Genomic DNA, 20,943 nt, shown 5'->3' on the forward strand with positions numbered 1-20,943 from the left:
TGGGTATTTTACTTGAGAAGCCTCCATGTCCAGCCAGATTGATTGCGGGTCAGACAAGACCCAATTGGCTATGTAACTTAATAGGGAACTTAACTGATATTTCCTAAAATCTGGGAAGTCCAATCCTCCCCTTGCCTGTGGAAGCTGTAGCTGCTTCAGCTGAATGAGGGGCCGTCTATGATTCCAGATAAAGGAACCCAACCAGCCATATAATTTACGTAGTGCCAGCCTCCGCAGCATTACCGGAAGCATTCTCATAGGGTATAGGAGACGGGGCAGGACATTCATTTTAATTAGTGCTATTCTACCCAGCCAGGAAATTGGAAGGTCTCCCCATCGCTGGAGGTCCTGCCTTATCCTCTCCAGTAAATGCACAAAGTTAGCCTTGTATAACTGACCAAATACTGGGGTAATAAAAATGCCTAAATACAAGAAACCCTCCAGGGACCACTGAAAGGGAAAGTGGGATCAGTCCAATAAGTGGGATATACTAGCAAGGCCACCCATCGACATAGCCTCCGATTTTGAGAAATTAATTTTATAGCCTGAAAATACCCTAAATGTACTAATAACTTGGATTAAGCAAGGCACAGACATCAAAGGATTACTGAGAAATAGAAGAACATCATCTGCATAAAGGGTAATTTTATGTTTACCTGTACCAATCCTCGGGGCTGTTATATTAGGGTCAGCCCGTATAGCTTCTGCTAGTGATTCAATTATTAGCGTAAATAACAATGGCGAGAGAGGACATCCCTGACGGCAGCCCCTACCCACACTGAAGCTATCCGAACCTAATCCATTGGTAACCACAACTGCTTTGGGATCACTATACAGTATTGAGACCCATTTGGTAAACACCTTTCCAATGCCAAACCTTTCCAATGTGTAAAATATGACCATTCAACCCTGTCGAATGCCTTTTCCGCATCAAATGAGACTACTACTACACCTGGTATCTTTCCCTTATGGCAGGCTTGAATCACATTCAAAACCCTTCGAACATTATTGGATGATTTACATCCCTTAATAAACCCTGTCTGATCCTCCTTTATGATATGTGGCAGTACCCTTTCCAGCCTCGATGCCCAGCCGTGGTTTTAAATTTGAAGTAGATTTTGACTGCTAGTAAGCATAAACTCGATATCTGCCACTTGCGTTTAGCTGCTGAGAATCTCCACTATCGCCACTTGCAGCACCAGAAGTGGCTGCCTTAAAGATGTTAGCATGTGAAATGCACATTATTCCATAGATAAGCCCCACCCCACTTTTGGCTGTCCTAGTTAAAGGAGAATCCCAACCATACCAGGAAAAACACCCAAACAAAGCTCCTGCTGTTACCAGCATGTTTGAAAGTTCCAGTCCAGAGCTGCTGCAACCAATTAGAGCTGCTACAATGTTACGCCTTCTAGTTGGTGATCTTGAAGCGGTAGTGCGCCTACCTCAGAGCTAGGATACATTGGTTCAAGTCCCACCAACTGCAGAAGTGTGTCTTTACATCTCCCAACAGGTTGACTAAAATAACTGTTATTTCTTCTGTGTAAAGCCCACATTCTCTCATCGGCAAGCTGCAGTGTCTGGGCCACTATTGTTGACACCACAAGCACATAGGGTGCAGACACCACACATGCAGTGTCAACCACCTGCATTAAAGATGGTACAGACTAAACACAAAAAAAAGGGAAAATCACTTTGCCTTATGTTGCAGTTTAAAATCTCCCGGAATGCTTTCTTTGGCCACAGGGCATTTGCTGATGATTTTGATAGATTTCCAGTCATTCCTAGTATGTTAGCAGCCAATGGGATGCCTCTGGGAACGCTGAGGACTGTGCCAGAAAATGGTGTAACGGCAGATTTTACATCCAAATGTAGTTCAGTCAGTTTAATTTTAGTAGTGGGAATGCTTCTATAAACAATATTCCAAGACAAAGAATTAGTCATAGTTTTAGAGATGTACGGCACAGAAACAGATTCTTTGGTCCAACTCGTTCATGCCAACCAGATATCCTAACTTAATCTAGTCTCATATGCCAGCACTTGGCCCATATCCCTTTAAACCCTTCATATACCCATCCAGATCACTTTTAAATTCTGTATTTGTACCAGCCTCCACTACTTTTTCTGGCAGCTTATTCCATACACGCACCACCCTCTGTGTGAAGAAGTTGCCCCTTAGGTCCTTTTTATATCTTGCCTCTCTCACCCTCTAGTTCTGGACTCACCCATCCCAGGGAAAAGGCCTTGTCTATTTATCCTATCCGTGCCCCTTGTGATTAATTAACAAATGCCAGTCAAAATATGTTAAAGTCATTGTGTTCAACTAAATTGATGGTGTTTTATTGATAAAGTAACAAGGAGGGTTGCTAAAAGTAATGTCCTTCATGTAACATACATGGCCTAGTGTAAGGTTTTGGTGAAGTGCCACATAATGGTGACTTTGTACACTTTTCCCTGTACTCCTGTTCTTGAGTACACCTGACAATTAAATCCAGCTGTATTGGACATGTCACGAAGGTGTGGTCCACAGAATGAAAGCAATAACATAGATTTGCTGAGTTACAGGAAACAGAGAGCACTGGAAGGCCAGAGGTCAGTTGATGTGACATTCTCATCTGATGTTCCTCTCTCCCTACTTCTTTTCCATATCCTCCAGGCCCTTTCACCTTGATAAGTCATGGCTAATCGTAGAATCCGTAGTGTTTATACTTCGCCTCCGTAATTTGGGTCGTTTCACTTATTGATCTTTTGCATGGTTTAGAAACTTTAAGCATCATGTAACCTTAGTAAAGTGAACTAGTGAGGGTAGGAATAGAAGGATAGTGCAGATGAATGCATGGCTGAGGAGTTGGTGGATGGGAGAAGGACTTACATTTTTGCATCATTGGAATCTCTTTTGTCTATTTATCCTATCTGTGTCCCTTGTGATTAATTAACAAATGCCAGTCAAAATATGTTAAAGTCATTGTGTTCAACTAAATTGATGGTGTTTTATTGATAAAGTAACAAGGAAGGTTGTTATCTGTAAGAATAATAGGGTAGTTACAGTAGGGGATTTTAACTTTCCAAATGTATACTGGGACTGCCATAGTGTTAAAGGTTTAGATGGAGAGGAATTTCTTAAGTGCGTACAAGACAATCTTCTGATTCAGTATGTGGATGTACCTACTAGAGAAAGTGCAAAACTTGACCTACTCTTGGGAAATAAGGCAGGGCAGGTGACTGAGGTGTCAGTGGGGTAGCACTTTGGGGCCAGTGACTGTGATTCTATTCGTTTTAAAATAGTGATGGAAAAGGATAGACCAGATCTAAAAGTTGAAGTTCTAAATTGGAGAAAGGCCAATTTTGACGGTATTAGGCAAGAACTTTCGAAAGCTGTTTGGAGGCAGATGTTTGCAGGTAAAGGGACGGTTGGAAAATGGGAAGCCTTCAGAAATGAGATAACAAAAATCCAGAGAAAATATATTCCTATCAGGGTGAAAGGAAAGGCTGGTAGGTATAGGGAATGCTGGATGACGAAAGAAATTGAGGGTTTGGTTAAGAAAAAGAAGGAAACGTATGTCAGGTATAGACAGGATAGATCAAGTAAATCCTTAGAAGAGTGTAAAGGAAGTAGGAGTATACTTAAGATGGAAATCAGGAGGGCAAAAAGGAGACATGAGATAGCTTTGGCAAATAGAATTAAGGAGAATCCAAAGGGTTTATATAAATATATTAAGGACAAAAGGGTAACTAGGGAGAGAGTAGGGCCCCTCAAAGATCAGCAAGGCGGCCTTTGTGTGGAGCCACAGAAAATGGGAGAGATACAAAATGAATATTTTACATCAGTATTTACTGTGGAAAAGGATATGGAAGATATCGACTGTAGGGAAATAGATGGTGACATCTTGCAAAATGTCCAGATTACAGAGGAGGGAGTGCTGGATGTCTTAAAACGGGTAAAGGTTGATAAATCCCCAGGACCTGATCAGGTATACCTGAGAACTCTTTGGGAAGCTAGAGAAGTGATTGCTGGGCGTCTTGCTGAGATATTTATATCATCGATAGTCACAGGTGAGGTGCCAGAAGACTGGAGGTTGGTAAACGTGGTGCCACTGTTTAAGAAGGGCGGTAAAAACAAGCCAGGGAACTAGAGGCCGGTGAGCCTGACCTCGGTGGTGGACAAGTTGTTGGAGGGAATCCTGAGGGACAGGATGTACATGTATTTGGAAAGGCAAGGACTGATTAGGGATCGTCAACATGGCTTTGTGCGTGGGAAATCATGTCTCACAAACTTGATTGAGTTTTTTGAAGAGGTAACAAAGAGGATTGCTGAGGACAGAGCAGTAGATGTGATCTATATGGACTTCAGTAAAACGTTTGACAAGGTTCCCCATGGGAGACTGATTAGCAAGGTTAGATCTCAGGGAATACAGGGACAACTAGCCATTTGGATACAGAACTGGCTCAAAGGCAAGAATACAGAGGGTGGTGGTGGAGGGTTGTTTTTCAGACTGGAGGCCTGTGACCAAGGATCGGTGCTGGGCCCTCTACTTTTTGTCATTTACATAAATGATTTGGATGCGAACATAAGAGGTACAGTTGGTAAGTTTGCAGATGACACCAAAATTGGAGGTGTAGTGGACAGCGAAGAGGGTTACCTCAGATTACAACATGATCTTGACCAGATGGGCCAATGGGCTGAGAAGTGGCAGATGGAGTTTAATTCAGATAAATGCCAGGTGCTGCATTTTGGGAAAGCAAATCTTAGCAGGACTTATACACTTCATGGTAAGGTCCTAGGGAGTGTTGCTGAACAAAGAGACCTTGGAGTGCAGATACATAGCTTCTTGAAAGTGGAGTCGCAGGTAGATAGGATAGTGAAGAAGGCATTTGGTATGCTTTCCTTTATTGGTCAGAGTATTGAGTATAGGAGTTGGGAGGTCATGTTCCGGTTGTACAGGACATTGGTTAGGCTACTGTTGGACTATTGCATGCAATTCTGGTCTCCTTCCTATCGGAAAGATATTGTGAAACTTGAAAGGGTTCAGAAAAGATTTACAAGGATGTTGCCAGGGTTGGAGGATCTGAGCTACAGGGAGAGGCTGAACAGGTTGGGGCTGTGTTCCCTGGAGCGTCGGAGGCTAAGGGGTGACCTTATAGCGGTTTACAAAATTATGAGGGGCTTGGATAGGGTAAATAGGCAAAGTCTTTTCCCTGGTGTCAGGGAGTCCATAACTAGAGGGCATAGGTTTAGGGTGAGAGGGGAAAGATATTAAAGAGACCTAAGGGACAACATTTTCACGCAGAGGGTGGTGTGTGTATGGAATGAGCTGACAGAGGAAGTGGTGGAGGCTGGTACAATTGCAACACTTAAGAGGCATTTGGATGGGTATATGAATAGGAAGAGTTTGGAGGGATATGGGCTGGGTGCTGGCAGGTGGGACTAGATTGGGTTGGAATATCTGGTCAGCATGGATGTGTTGGACCGAAGGGTCTGTTTCCATATTGTACATCTCTATGACTCAATGAAAGGTAGAAAGGGAGGCAAGAGAGGAGGGGGAGCGGCGTTTTTGATAAGGGATAGCCTTACAGCTGTACTTAGGGAATTCCTTGAAATACATCCAGGGAAGTTATCTGGTTGGAACAGAGAAGTAAAAAAGGGCTGGTCACCTTATTAGGATTGTGTTATAGATTCCGTAATAGTCAGTGGGAGATTGAGAAACAACTTGTGAGGAGATTTCAGTTATCTGTAAGAAAAGTGGGTGGCGATGGTAGGGGATTTTAACTTTCTGAACATAGACTGGGACTGTCATAGTATTAAGAATTTAGATGGAGAGGAATTTGTCGAGACTGTACAGGAAAATCTCCTGATTCAGTTTGCAGAAGGTGCAAAACTTGACCTACTGTTGGGAAATAAAGAAGGGCAGGTGACTGAGGTATCAGTGGGGGAGCACTTTGGGGCCAGCGACCATAATTCTATTAGTTTTAAAATAGTGATGGAAAAGGATAGATCAGATCTAACAGTTGAAGTAAGAAATTGGTAGAACGCTAATTTTCACGGTATTAGACAAGAACTTTCAAAAGTTGATTGGGCACAGATGTTCGCAGGTAAAACAACGGCTGAAAAATGGGAAGCCTTCAGAAATAAGATAACCAGAGTCCAGAGACAGTATGTTGCTGTTAGGGCGAAAGGAAGGGCTGGTAGGTTTGGGGAATGCTGGATGACAAGAGAAATTGAGGGTTTAGTTAAGAAAAAGAAGGAAGCATATGTCAGGGATAGACAGAAGAGATCGATAGAATCTTACAAGAGTATAAAGGCATTAGGAGCATACTTAAGTGAGAAATCAGGAGGGCAAAAAGGGGACATGTGATAGCTTTAGCAAATAGGATTTGGGAGAATCTAAAGGGTTTTTACAAATATGTTAAGGGCAAAAGGATGGCTAGGGATATGGCCCCTCAAAGATCAGCAAGGCAGCCTTTGTTTGGAGCCGCAGGGGGAGACATTAAACGAGTATTTTGCATTAGTGTTTGCTGTGAAGAAGGACATGGAAGATATAGAATGTGGGGAAATAGATGCTGACATCTTGAAAAATGTCCATATTACAGAGGAGGAAGTGCTGGATGTCTTGAAATGCATAAAGGTGGATTAATCCCTAGGTCTCTGTGACTCTATGACCTGATCAGGTGTACCCGAGGACTCTGTGGGAAGCTAGGCAAGTGATTGCTGAGCCTCTTGCTGAGATATTTGTATTATCAGTAGTCACAGATGAGGTGCCAGAAGACTGGCGGTTGGTTAACATGGTACCATTATTTACGAAAGGTGGTAAGGACAAGCCAGGGAACTATAGACCAGTGAGCCTGACATCAATGGTGGGCAAGTTGTTGGAGTGAATCTTGAGGGACAGGATGTACATGTATTTGGAAAGGCAAGGACTGGTTAGTGATAGTCAACATGGCTTTGTGCATGGGAAATCATGTCTCATGAACTTGATTGAGTTATTTGAAAAAATAACATCCGTTGAAGAGGGCAGAGCAATGGACATGGTCTGTATGGACTCCAATAAGGCGTTTGACAGTATTCTCTATAAGACACTGGTTAGCAAGGTTAGATCTCATGGGATACAGGGAGAATCAGCCATTTGGATACAGAACTGGCTCAAAGTTAGAAGACAGAGGTGGTGGTGGAGGGTTGTTTTTCAGACTGGAGGCCTGTGACCAGTGGAGTGCCACAAGAACCGGTGCTGGGTCCACTATTTTTTGTCATTTATATAAATGATTTGGATGTGAACATAGAGGTATAGTTAGTAAGTTTGCAGATAACACCAAAATTGGAAGTGTAGTGGACAGTGAAGAAGGTTACCTCAGATTAAAACAGAATCTTGATCAGATGGGCCAATGGGCAGAGAAGTGGTAGATGGAGTTTAATTCAGATAAATATGAGGTGCTGCATTTTGAGAAACCAAATCTTAGCAGGACTTGTACAGTTAATGATAAGGTCCTGGGGAGTGTTGCTGAACAAGAGACCTTGGAGTGCAGATTCATAGGTCCTTGAAAGTTGAGTCACAGGTAGATAGGATAGTGAAGAAGGCGTTTGGGATGCTTTCCTTTATTGGTCAGAGTATTGAGTACAGGAGTTGGGAGGTCATGTTGCGGCTGTACAGGACGTTGGTTAGGCCAGTATTGGAATATTGCATGCAATTCTGGTCTCCTTCCAGAAGTGGTGGAGGCTGGTACAAGTGCACCATTTAAAAGGCAGCTGGATGTATTTGAATAGGAAGGGTTTGGAGGGATATGGGCCGGGTGCTGGCAAATGGGACTAGATTAGGTTGGGATATCTGGACAGCATGGATGAGTTGGACCAAGGGTCTGTTTCGTGGTATACATCCCTATGACTCTATGATCACACTCTTACACATCTACACACTGCATCCTGTGAATGGAAGGACATTTCAACTTTTACTGATGAATGCAGGATAGGATATCAGAAAATGAGAGAAGAAGGGCTGAACGCTGTTTTGGTCATATGTTCTTTAACATTGGCACCCTCCTTCAAGAAAAGATTTGAGCTACAGGGAGAGGCTGAACACGTTGGGGTGTTTTCCCTGGAGCGTCGGAGGCTGAGGGGGTGACCTTATAGAGGTTTACAAAATTATGAGGGGCATGGATAGGGTAAATGGACAAAGTCTTTTTCTTGGGTTGGGGAGTCAAGAACTAGAAGGCATAGGTTTAGGGTAAGAGGAGAAAGATATAAAAGAGACCTAAGGGGCAATGTTTTCACACAGAGGGTGGTACGTGTATGGAATGAGCTGCCAGAGGATGTGGTGGAGGCTGGTACAATTGCAACATTTAAAAGGTATTTGGATGGGTACATGAATAGGAAGGGTTTGGAGGGAAATGGGCCGGGTGCTGGCAGGTGGAACTAGATTGGGTTGGGATATCTGGTCAGCATGGACGGATTGGACCGAAGGGTCTGTTTCCATGCTGTACATCTCTAAGACTGTATAAGTAACGATTCTTTATTCCACGGGCATTATGTCATTACAAACATGAAGGAAATTAAATTACACTAAGGAAATATTTACATAAAATGAAGCCTATTGTTTAGATTGAATTGAGGAATCCTTTGTCTGTCTGGTTCTTCTTCCCTTGAACACTCCCTCCCCCACCCTTTGATTTACCCAGAGAGGGTCCATTTCACTGCTTCAGCTGCCCTCCCTCATCATCGCCACCTGCTGTCAGAGGTTCTGACACAACTGCTCGAGCTCTCCTGCTCACTATCCTTATTTACTTTTGTCCCCTGCTGCCGAGAGTTCTCATTCACATGTCTAGTGCTGCATCCTACCAAACTTTGTTCCTGGGCTCTGAAAAAGTGGGGTAAGAATCATATCCACAAATAAAGAATGTTGAATAGTCATCAAGGTCACTCAAGTCTGAAATTGGTTATTCCAGATTCCCAATGCCCTTTCATTCCTGGATGTAATTTCAAGAGAATATTCTCTCTAAACCTTCCAGCTTCTTTACCTGTCCAACTTTAAAACGCTCCTTAACAACCTTTCTCTTTCATTAAGCTTTTGGTAACCTGGCCCAATAGCCTTTTTTAAATGTCTTGGTGTTAAATCTTGATTATGATGGTCCGCAAAGTTGAGATGTTTAACCTTATTAAAGATGTTAACCAAATGGATCTTGAAGGTACCTGTTAAAAATAGTGTTTAAAAATATATTTTCCATTACTATAAACTAGTTGGCCAGATAGGGCATTGAGATGTACCCATCGCACATATTTCTTCTATGTACATTTACACCTTCAGATTAAAATGTTTGCTGTAACACCTGTAATGATATGCCTGCTGATTAGCTCAAATTGAAAGAGTTCGCCCAAAGCTGGAGATCAAGACAGACAAATTTCCCATTTGTGCACCATAGCAGTGCAGGATCTGATTCTAATGGGAAGCTGCATTGTTGTGGGATGGGTGGTGTTTTAAATCTTAAAGATTCAATGGGATCAATTAATAATGGAGTAATCAATTGCACTTTCTCAGCATTGTGTTTTTAAAAATATACTTGAAGTTCTTTTCAGCTATGCTAGGTGCGCATAGCTGGTATCACTGTATTGATGCCCAAGGTCTGCAGCAGAGGTTGTCCCCTGCCATTCAGTCACTGTCTTTTGGAGTTGAACTCCCCCAAAAAATAGGATTATTCTAAATGACCCTGATTCTCGGATGTCATCAGAAGGAGGCCACTGAAGCAAGTGTAAAACTTATGTTCCTGAACTTCAACTTGAGAACAGAATCTATCCCATTAAATCTATACCCAAGAAGATTGAAGAAACTGGAACTTTTGAGGATAAATCAGAGAAGATAAAATATGTAAAGGACACATGATAATTTGATTCATAAATTTAATTGTCATATTCTGTTGTTTTTATTTTTCAAACTCTATATCAGACACACAAATTCCTGTTATTTAGGAAAATAAATGTGCATTTTGAGTGATTTATTTAATGTTGGGAATGAATAATTATTCTTCAGGGCTACTTTGAAAATAATTAAGAACTTTAATGATGAGGACATTTTCTGGATTAAAATTAATTTCACCATATTATTTCTTTATAATGAAGCCAACAGTTTAAAGTGTGCTAAGGTTTGCCTATTCCTTACTGGACATAAGTAACTTTGGAAAAGGATCTAAGCTCCTTTCAAGGAGATAAGAGATAAGGTTTATTATCTAATTACTGAAAAACCTGGCTTCGAGAGGATTGTGAGCTCCTATGTTAATAATTGCCTAGCAAACCCCTCTAAACTTGGAGCTCCAGAGGCAGGAACCATTGTAAAAAAGATACCAAGGAAGCTGTGAAACTCCCTCCTGAAGTCCTGTTCACTGTAATAGTCCCTGGGACCTGATTGAGCCAAATACCAGGACTGTATTTCTGTCTACCTGGTAAAACCTGAAATCACAGACTGTGTCCAGTCAACAACTCAAACTTACATTAGTTGGAATCAGAAGTAGACATCTATCATTAATCTCCTGCCCCACTAGCTACTTGACTAAAGAGCAGCACTCCGAAAGCTTGTACTTCCAAATAAACCTGTTGAATGAGAAAGTGTTTGTTTGCCATTTTATTGTCGTATCTCCTTGTTCGCCTTTTTTCCCTCAATTGACCAAGTCCAGATTTACTTCCTCATAAGTGCTATGTGCATCCTGTATAAAATTTCATTGAGTATCATGTACACAGCTAAGCTATAATAAGTTTGTACAAAAGCATTAATTCTGTAGAACAACTCCCTGACTTAACAGGTCAGTAAAATATATATGCTCCACTTTATGAATATTTAACTGCGATAAATTACCTCCTCTATTCTTTTAGGTACATTGGTAATCAGGCCTGATCAAGCTTCTGTAGTAATACAGCAATTGCTAACAGGCTGTTAATCCTTCCTAATCCTCATCATTCAACATGTAAGATTCAATTGAGCAGAGAACTAAATTATTCTGACAGAAATCTGCCACGCAAAGTTTGGGCGTGAACCCTGAGAGGTAGGAATTATTTATCAAGTGGCTTTCACAGCCTCAGGACATACCCAAGCACTTTACAACCAACAAAAAGTACTTTTTAAATTATTCTCTCTCCTCAGATACGGTCTGTCAATAAATATTGACCCTTGTCTAATCTGTTTTTGCAAACTATCACCCTATCTTTGTGAAACTTGAAAGGATTCAGAAATGATTTACAAGGAAGTTGCCAGGGTGTTGGAGGATTTGAGTTATAGGGAGAGGCTGAAGCTGCTTTCCCTGGAGCATCAGAGGCTGAGGGATGACTTTAAAGAGGCTTACAAAATTATGAGGGGCATGGATAGGATAAATAGGCAAAGTCTTTTCCCTGGGGTGGGGGAGTCCATAACTAGAGGGTATAGGTTTAGGGTGAGAGGGGAAAGATATAAAAGAGACCTAAGGGGCAACTTTTTCAGGCAAAGACGCGTGTACTGAATGAGCTGCCAGAGGAAGTGGTGGAGGCTGGTACAATTGCAACATTTAAAAGGCATTTGGATGGGTTTATGAATAGGAAGGGTTTGGAGGGATATGGGCCAGGTGCTGGCAGGTGGGACTAGATTGGGTTGGAATATCTAGTCGGTTTGGACGGGTTGGATCAAAGGGTCTGTTTCCATGCTGTACATTTCTATGATTCTATGTACTGAATTCTGCTGTTACTTTCCAAATCTCTGGTATTTTTTCCCCCTTGCAGTTTAATGTTTTGAATGCTTCTATTGGGTTCCCACCACTACCACCGTGCTGAAATGAATCTGAACAGAGTTACAAATGACATGCTGTGTGATTGGCAAAGGTAAATTTTCCTTTCAACCCGAATACAACCTTTGCTACATTTATCCTATTCTCCTCTAACACCTCACCATCATTATCCATTTGGGTAGGAATTTAAAAAAAAACTAATCTTGTGTTAAAGCTTTTCCTCCTTTTACAGGAGGCCGTTAGGTAAGTCCAGAACTTGACATCAAGATTTCCTGACACCGATTTACACATGGATGAGATATAAAGACTCTGAGTAATATGGCAAACTTTATTTTGCTGCCTCGTAATTTTACTGGAGTTCAGAATGTGGATATCTGCGAGTTCAGTAGGAGCATGTTTGCAAAAACAGTCCTTAATTTTGTACTTTCAACAGAAATGTTGGGCTTAAAAGCTGTGATATCACTTTTTGGGAGAAAATAATTACTTTTATCCAATTTTTTTTAGATTAGATTCCCTACAGTGCGGAAACAGGCCCTTCGGCCCAACAAGTCCACACCGACCCTTAGAAGAGCAACCCACCCAGACCCTTCCCCTACATTTACCCCTGACTAATGCACCTAACACTATGGGCAATTTAGCACGGCCAATGGTTCATGCAGGAAGTTTGTGAAGTTTAACTAATTTTCCAGGTACAGCTTTTCAGCCAGAGTTCTTAATTGTTATTCTTTGTGAATTTTGTTAGTTCCAGCATTACTCCTCCTCCTCAGAACATTATCCACGCCAATCAAGATGGAACAGTATTTATCACAGAAACCTGTGTGAATGGTCACTCAGTCTCTGTCAATCATGTCGTTGTGTCCCACCTCCAGATGCTGTTGCAACCCTGTTGCCGTGGGAGACCCAGGTAACAGTGCAGCCGGAGGCAAGGGCGATAGTTTCAGGCCGGCAATCGCCCAGCTCAGAGTGTGAGTGAGCTTATTGCTGGCTGGAACTTTCCCCCCCCCCCTCCACTCGCTCGCTCCCAATGTCTGGCAGCAGAGGGGCGGACTCGGGCTCCCCGGTCCCGGAGCTGATCGATGTTAACAGTAACCGTGCGCTGCGCTCGCTGGGCCGGGTGTCGAGCTCCCCAGCAGCCGGCCACCGAGTGCCCGAGGTGAGTGGACCCTCATTCAACACCAGCTCCTTCCCTGGGCGGGGAACCGCTTGAAGAATGAGGATAGTGAGTGACTTTATGTTTGTACCACCTAAAGGGGAGACTACTTCCTCACAGCAAATTCTCTCAAACAGCACCGTGAGAACTAACAGATCATTTAGGGGTTATTGTGGGGCAGTGAATCATAGAATCCCTACAGTGAGGAAACAGGCCATTTGGCCCAAAAAGTCCACACTGATCCTCCGAAGGGCATTCCACCCAGACCCTTTCCCCTGCCCTATTACTCATACATTTACCCCTGACTAATACACCTAACCTACACATCCTTGAGCACTAATTTAGCATGGCCAGTTCACCTAACCTTCACAACTTCGGATTGTGGGAGGAAACTGGAGCACCCGGAGGAAACCCACGCAGACATGGGGAGAATGTGCAAACTCCACACAGGCAGTAGCCTGAGGCGGGAATCGAACTCCGGTACTTGGGGCTGTGAGGCAGCAGTGCTAACCCCAGTGGTAGTGTCCTGACATCTGAGGCAGAAAGCCTGGGATTAAGTCCCATCTCTCTCTCGAGGTGTGTCATAATCATCCCTGAACAGGTTGATTTGAAAAGAAATCTAACAACCAGATAACCTGCTTTTATTTTTGTGATTGTAATTGAAGGATATATATTGGCGAGGACACCAGAGATACCCCTGCCCTACTCTTCTTGGGTCTACTGTTCTGAGTGGGTCACATGTTATTCAAGCCAGAGATGGAGGGGCTGACTTATCAAGTCATTAGTGGAAAAAGCACAAATGACAAGCCTGAGTCTCAAAATTGAAAAAGAAAGGATGTAGAAACTAAAGGTTGAAAAGTGGTCAGTTTAAATGAGGTATAGGACAATTGGCCCAGATTAGCAGAAAGCAGAGGAGACCATTCAGATACTATATAATAGATCTTGAATTTATATGACTGTGTAAAATGAGCGATGCTGAGTTGACTTACATCCCTCTTACCACAGGTTCTTAAAAGCAGCAGTTGACAAAATTGGAGTCAAGATTTTCAAAACTCTCAATTCTGTAGTTTTTTTCTCCACTGGGTAACTGTCAATGTCACTTTCTATTTTAAGAAAGGTAGAGAAAATAAACTCAAAATCAGTCAGCTGTGGAGAAGTCACTGGCATTAGGAATAGACGGAGCATTTGATCAACTATCAACTGATCAAAGAGATTCTGATCAACTGATGAACCTAGTTGCATATTTTGAGGAAATAACAAACCTGGTAGATATCAGAAAATATTCAACAAAATTACACACATGAAGCTGTAAACAAAAATGAAAAGATGTTGGAATAGAGGCAACCACTAGCTTGGATTAGAGGTAACAGACAAAGATTAAGGATATTGGGGGATGAGTCCTAGGAGTTCAAGTTGTTTTGCCAACAGATTTTCTACATGCACATTGTGATCTGGGGTTATAGTTAATGAGGGTAGAAGCTCCACTCCTCTTTCCATCTCACAGCTGACCAAGTAGCTTTGTTCTTACCATCAGCCATTGCCATGTAGTGGAAGGATTTTCAGGGTGACATTTGATTTAATCCTTGACCATGAAATGTAGGATGTCACTTGTTGGCCGGAATTTCTGGCTCAGAGGGAGGGATGCTGCTAGTGAACCACAAGACTTCAATAAGAATAATGGGCCCTTACTCCAATTGGCACGATTTAATAGGTGGTGCCCTTCAAGGGATCTCTCCCGTAGTGTCAATGTTGAACGATTATTAGTAAGTTTGGAGAAGATTTGTAGCTCAGGTTAAGGTTCTGGATGTAAGTTTGCTCGCTGAGTTGGAAGGTTTGTTTTCAGACGTTTTGTCATCATACCAGGTAACATCAGTGAGCATCCGGTGAAGCACTGGTGGCATAGCCCGCTTTCTTATTTGCATTTAGGTTTCCTTGGGTTGGTGATGTCATTTCCTGTGGTGTTGTCATTTCCTGTTCTTTTTTCTAGAGGGTAATAGATGGGATCCAAATCGATGTGTTTGTTGATAGAGTTCCAGTTGGAATGCCATGCGAAGTCTCACACGTGTCTCTGTTTGGCTTGTCCTAGAATGGAGTGTTGACTCTTGCAAGCGCTGTAACAAACACGACATCAGGCAAACAGGCAGAAAACTAGCCACCAGGATACATGAACAGCAACTAGCCACAAAAAGATATGACCCATTATCACTTGTATCCTCACATACAGTTGCAGAAGGACACCACTTTGTCCATCCTAGAACAAACCAAACAGAGTCACGCAGGAGAATTCCTAGAAGCATAGCATTCCAACTGGAACTCTCTCAACAAACACATTGATTTGGATCCCATCTATCACCCTCTTTGAAAGAGACCAAGAAATGACATCGCCACCCCAGGAAATTACATCACCAACCCAAGGAAACCTAAACACATAAATAGAAAGCAGGCCATAACACCAGTACTTCACTGGAGACTCACTGATGATGTTACCTAATATGGTGACGAAACGTCTGAAAATGAACCTTCCAGCTCAGCGAGCAAACCTGCATCCATTTGCACCACTATTTAATCTCAATCATTTATGCATACAGAATGTCAGTGTTAGAAATGCAGGGTCAGCCAGAACAATTCTAGAGCTGACTAAGAGAAAATGATATTCGCTGGATTCTATAGAGTTATGTCATAATATCTCTGAGCAAAGTTGATTTAAAAATAAGAGCTGGATTCTCCCGAGTAGCCATCACAAAGTCCGGGCAGCAGACTGCAGAGGAGGATCATCATTCCTGATTGTCTGCTCCTCTTCCTTCGTTCTTACATTTAAAGTAAAACGTAAGATCAAGAAATATTTCAAAGTCTAGGGCTATTGCTGTAAAAAGTATTAAGCTAACTATGGAAATATAGCTGAGAAGTGAAAAAGTTTGATGAGGCAAAAGGAGGGCATGTAGAAAGGAAGTGAAAGAAAAGAGGAATTTTTTTGTTCACTCATGGGACATGGTCATTTCTGTCTGGACCGACATTTATTGCCCATTTCTAGTTGCCCTTGTGAAGCTGTTAAATAGCATCAGATCATATCTCCCGGAAGGAAAGGAAGAAAAAGATTACAAAACAATTTATTGAAACTATTGCTATTCATACTCAAAGTTGGGTGAATTTAAAGTAAAAATGTATTACTATAAACAATTTCAAACAATTTAGCAGGTTCAATAATGTATCATTAGAAAATGAGGCACAGATCAAGCATATGCAGTTCATTCATTAAATTACAGATTGGATTGTTGTTTGTCTTTCTCTACATTATGCATACTGTACTAAACCATATGTGTACATCTTTCAGTTTGATCTAGCAACCTTTCATGTTTAATGTCACTGTGCTTTTTATGTTTTCTTTAAAAGCAATTTTTTAAAAATTCCCATTTTAAGCAAATATTTGACAGATTGATCTTACATTAAGATTTCCAGTACAAGTTCCCATTGATTTTCCATAGTTACCACTGAAACAATGACAATCCATGTCTGCTGACTTGTCAAAACCTCTTGCCATTCCAGAACCCTTGAGATCCATATTGCCACCCATTCTATTACTGCTTTGGCCCATCAGTCCATTCCAGGTTCCACGCGGTCAACATTTGATGTCATTCCCAGAAATTGTGTCGGGTGCAATTCTGTCCATTCTCCAATTAGTTCGATCCATGCCTGTGCCCATTCAATCCATTCCAGGTCTCCTGCCATCCATGTTATCCATAACAATGCCTCCACCCATTTTATTTGTTGGTCCCATTCCAATACCTATGGCAGGCAAAACATTTTAACAAGGCAAAAAAAGGCATTTGTGCTCAAATTGTATCAGGGCAGATATAGAAACAGGTGTCCCTCTTAAATGGCTTTTTAAAACATTGCATCAAAGGTCCCTACATATCCACTTCAGTCATCCGCATAATTAGTATAAAGGACAATACATTATTTCCATTGATTCTAGTCTCTCATTCTTTCTTGTTGCTTTATTCAATGTAGCATTATAGTCTAATACTGGGGGGAAGACAGTCATTTCACTGTGCATGTAATTCAGAGGCTGAGGGTTTGGAGACAGGGGTTCAGATCCCACATAGCAGAAAGTGAAAGTTAAATTCTTGTCCCAAATCTGGAATGGAAAGCTTGTCTCAGTGATGGTGCTCTGAAATTACCATCTATTTTCATAAAACCCCATATGGTTCACTAATGACCTTTAAGAATTGCTCAATCTGACCTACAGAATCATGGTAACATAGTTGATGTTCAACTGCAACCCACTTAGAGTCATAGATTGCGTGCAGAGTAGATAGAGGCCGTTCAGCCCATTGAGTCAGCACCAATACCCCTATCCTCGTAATCCTGTGTTTCCAATGCTAACCCATAAACATTATGGCCAATTTAGCATATCTAATCTACATACCCGGCACATCGTTAGACTCTGAAATGAAACTGGAGCGGTCACGGGGAGGACATGCAAACTCCACACATGCAGTCACCCAAAGCTGGAGTCAAACCTGGATTGCTCTCGCTGTGAGGCAGCAGCGCTAACCAGTGAGCCACTGTGCTGCCCACATCGTCCTTCATTCAATGCCAACAAGGAATGGGCAACAAATATCAATGATGCCCATGTCCCATGAAAGAGTAGAAACACCAGCTCACTTTCCATTCCCTTGGTGTTGCATAAATGCAGTTTGACAGCAAAGGTGCATTTTTTAGTGCCATTTTTAAAGTGTATTCTGGAATATTCGGTATTTGCAACACATTTATTTTCTCCACTTGTAAAACAAATCTACAAGGGGAACAGTTTTCAGGTGAACAAATCTTGGCTTGAAGGCAGGATGAATGTTTATGCTTCATGCAGCTCATTGAATTTTCAGATGAGCTGTCATCTTTGGAACATTAACTAATTTACTGAGCTGTAACATCGAAGTACATTAACTCTTTAAGTGTTTGCAGTTGTGTGAGGAGCTATTTTACGCTCAGTTTGTAAAGAAGAGTCTTATCACTGAACTGGTGAGAGAAATAATGTACCTTGCAAAATAAATTTTGAGTAGTGACACTATGTAGAGGAGATTAAATGTACCTTGATAAAGTGCAAACTACTTAATTAATGTTTGTGTCTGCCTTCAGGCTAGGATATCATTATAAGCATTTATTTTAATTTCAATACAAATGAAAGCTATTCCAGTGTTAGTATGAGTCAGGAATGCACCAAACCCTTTCCTTAACAAGTGTCCATTCCCACATATTGTTTGGTGGAACAGCTACTGTTGCCTATTAATCAATCTTCATTCACTTTTCTGATCATAATTGGTTTGATTCAAGCATCATGACTGACGTAGTCTAGGATTACCGCTGCATTTTGTGGTCATGATACATAGAGTCATCCAGCATGGAAACAGACCCTTCGGTCCAACTAGTCCATGCTGACCAAGTTTCTCAAACTACACTAGTCCCACTTGCCTGCGTTGGGCCTGTATCCCTCCATTTCCTATTCATGTACCTGATCAAATAATTTATAAATGTTGTAACTGTACCTGCATCTATCACTTTGTCTGGCAGTTCATTCCATATGCAAACCACCCTCTGTATGGAAAAAGTTGTCCCTCAGGTCCCTTTTAAATCTTTCTCCTCTCGCCATAAAAATATGCCCACTAATTTTGAACTATAATGGGGAAGAGACCTTTGCTATTCACCTTATCTATAGCCCTCATGATTTTATAAACCATTACAAGGTCATCTTTCAACCTCTACAATCCAGTGAAAAACATCCAAGCCTATCCTGCCTCTCCCTATAACTCCCAACCATTCAGTCTCGATGACATCCTCACAAATCTTTCTGCACCCTCTCCAATTTAATAATATCCTTCCTATAGCAGGACAACCAGAATACTGTTCACAGTACTTCAAAGGTGACCTCACCAGTATCCGCATGACGCCCCAACTCTGATATTTAATGGTCTGAGCAATGAAGGCAAACGTGCCAAACATTTACAGAAGTTGCTTATTGAATTGTGAAAGGAGAACCTATCCAACTTTATAACTGCTAGATTAATTTTTCAGCTCCAAGAGCAACTTAATGCAATGAAGCGCCAACTGACCGAGAAAGATGAATTAATTGCCACACTCGCTGGTGGAAGGTAAGAGTTCAGTACTGAAGTATATTTAGGACCTGTGTATTTGCTTCTGCTTAACTGTGTGTGTAAACTAAGACAACATGTAGTTGAACAAAAGGAAGCAGCAACGACCAGATGCACAATACATACAGGAAACTTTCCAAGACCCATCTGAGTAGTGTTACCTAACCAAATTTCACACTGAGTACATAAGGAAACATTAGAGCAGATGGCTAAAAGTATAGAGGTTTAACTGAGTATGTTGAAGAAAGAATGCAAGGTAGAGAGGCAGTGAAGTTCAGGGAGAGGATTCCAGAATTTAGGACCTTTTCAGCTGAGGGCATAGCTGTCAATGATGGAGCAATTACAACTCGTGATCCTCAAGAATCCAGAACTGGAGAAGCATGGATATCTGAGAATTGAGAGTCAGAGAGTCATTCAGCACAGAAACAAATCCTTCGGTCCAACCAGTCCATGCCAACCCGAATTCCAAATGAAACTAGCCCCACCTCCCTGTGTTTGACCCATATCCCTCCAAATATTTGTTATTCATTTAGTTATCGAACTGTCTTTTAAATGGTGTAACTGTACCTGAATTCACCACTTCCTCTGGAGGTTCCTTCCACACATGAACCACTCTGTATAAAATAAAAAAAAATTGCCCCTTGTGTATTTTTAAAATCTTTCTCCTATCACCTTAAAAGTATGTTCCCTCGTCTTGAAATCCCCCACCCTTGGGAAAAGGCATCTGCTATTCACCTTGTCTATACCCTCATGATTTTATAAACCTCTATAAGGTCACAAACCAACCTCCTTTGCTCCAGTGGAAAAAGGTCCTAGGCTGCCCTTATAACTCAAACTGTCCATTCTCGGCAACATCCTGGTTAATCTCTTCTGAATCCTCTCCAGCTTAATGACGTCCTTCCTGTAACAGGGAGACCAAAACTGGACGCAGTATTCCAGAAGAGGCCTTGTCAACATCCTGTACAATCTCAACATAATGTCACAACTCCTACACTATAAGTCGGAAAAGAATTGCCCAGATCGGGAGGAGCGGGGCTATGGAGAAATTCAAGATTGAAGATAGAATTCCAAAATCAGGGTGTTTCTTACCAGCAGTCAAGATTAGAGCAGTGCTGGAAAAGCACAGCAGGTCAGGCAGCATCCGAGGAGCAGGAGAATCGACGTTTCAGGCAAAAGCCCTTCATCAGGAAGGTGATTCTGATGAAGGGCTTTTGCCCGAAACGTCAATCTTCCTGCCACTCGGATGCTGCCTGACCTGCTGTGCTTTTCCAGCACCACTCTGATCTTGACTCTAATCTCCAGCATCTGCAGTACCCACTTCCGCCCTGTTTCTTACTAGCAACAAATACAGGTCAGTGAACACAGGAACAAAGAATTGGACGTCCTGTCAATCCAGATATAGCAGCTGTTTTCGTTTGAGTGGCGATATGTAGATAAGAAATGGGAGGGCAGCCAATGATGGATCCCTGGGTGGGGTGGGAGATGGGGTTGGTGCTGGGGTGGGTAAGAGAAGCCATGACAGTAGTTTTCTGACCACAGTTGGATCGATAGGGGTGGATTTAAATGAGTGCCATCCACCAGTTGGGTGACAGTGGAGAGGCATTGAACTAGGATGGTATGGCTAACTGTGTCACTAGGTAGAGACAGATCGAGGTCAAGGACGGATAGTTTGCCCTCATTGCTGTCTCATAAGATATCAGTAGTGCGCTTAATAAGTATCATTATGGTGTTGTGGTAAGGGCAGTGACCTGATCAGTGGAAATCAAACATTTGGAATTCCAGGAAAGATGGATTTGGAAGGCAGTAGCAAGTTCTGCAAATTTAGAGAGGAAAAGAATGTTCGGAGACTGGATGTAAACTAGAGAAAGATGTGAGTTTAGAGGGAGAGCAGGTGAAAGTCTCGGAATAAGATTTTCTTAATGA

The 20,943-nt window shown here is 42.0% G+C and overlaps 1 protein-coding gene across 2 annotated transcripts in view; it reads left to right on the forward strand.

Moving 5' to 3' along the window:
* Nucleotides 1-12,674: 12,674 nt before the first annotated feature.
* ccdc170 (coiled-coil domain containing 170) overlaps nucleotides 12,675-20,943 on the forward strand; it is a 107,137-nt gene continuing 98,868 nt past the window's right edge. The window contains exons 1-2 of one of the 2 annotated variants that reach the window (XM_072581366.1): nucleotides 12,675-12,877; nucleotides 18,944-19,020. In XM_072581366.1, the coding sequence (XP_072437467.1) occupies nucleotides 12,749-12,877; nucleotides 18,944-19,020 (206 nt within the window). In that variant the 5' untranslated portion in view covers nucleotides 12,675-12,748. Of the gene's footprint in view, nucleotides 12,878-18,930; nucleotides 19,021-20,943 lie in introns of both variants that reach the window. The other variant, XM_072581367.1, reaches the window with a different exon arrangement.

Source organism: Chiloscyllium punctatum, chromosome 11, assembly GCF_047496795.1.
Source record: "Chiloscyllium punctatum isolate Juve2018m chromosome 11, sChiPun1.3, whole genome shotgun sequence".
NCBI classification, from domain to species: domain Eukaryota; kingdom Metazoa; phylum Chordata; class Chondrichthyes; order Orectolobiformes; family Hemiscylliidae; genus Chiloscyllium; species Chiloscyllium punctatum.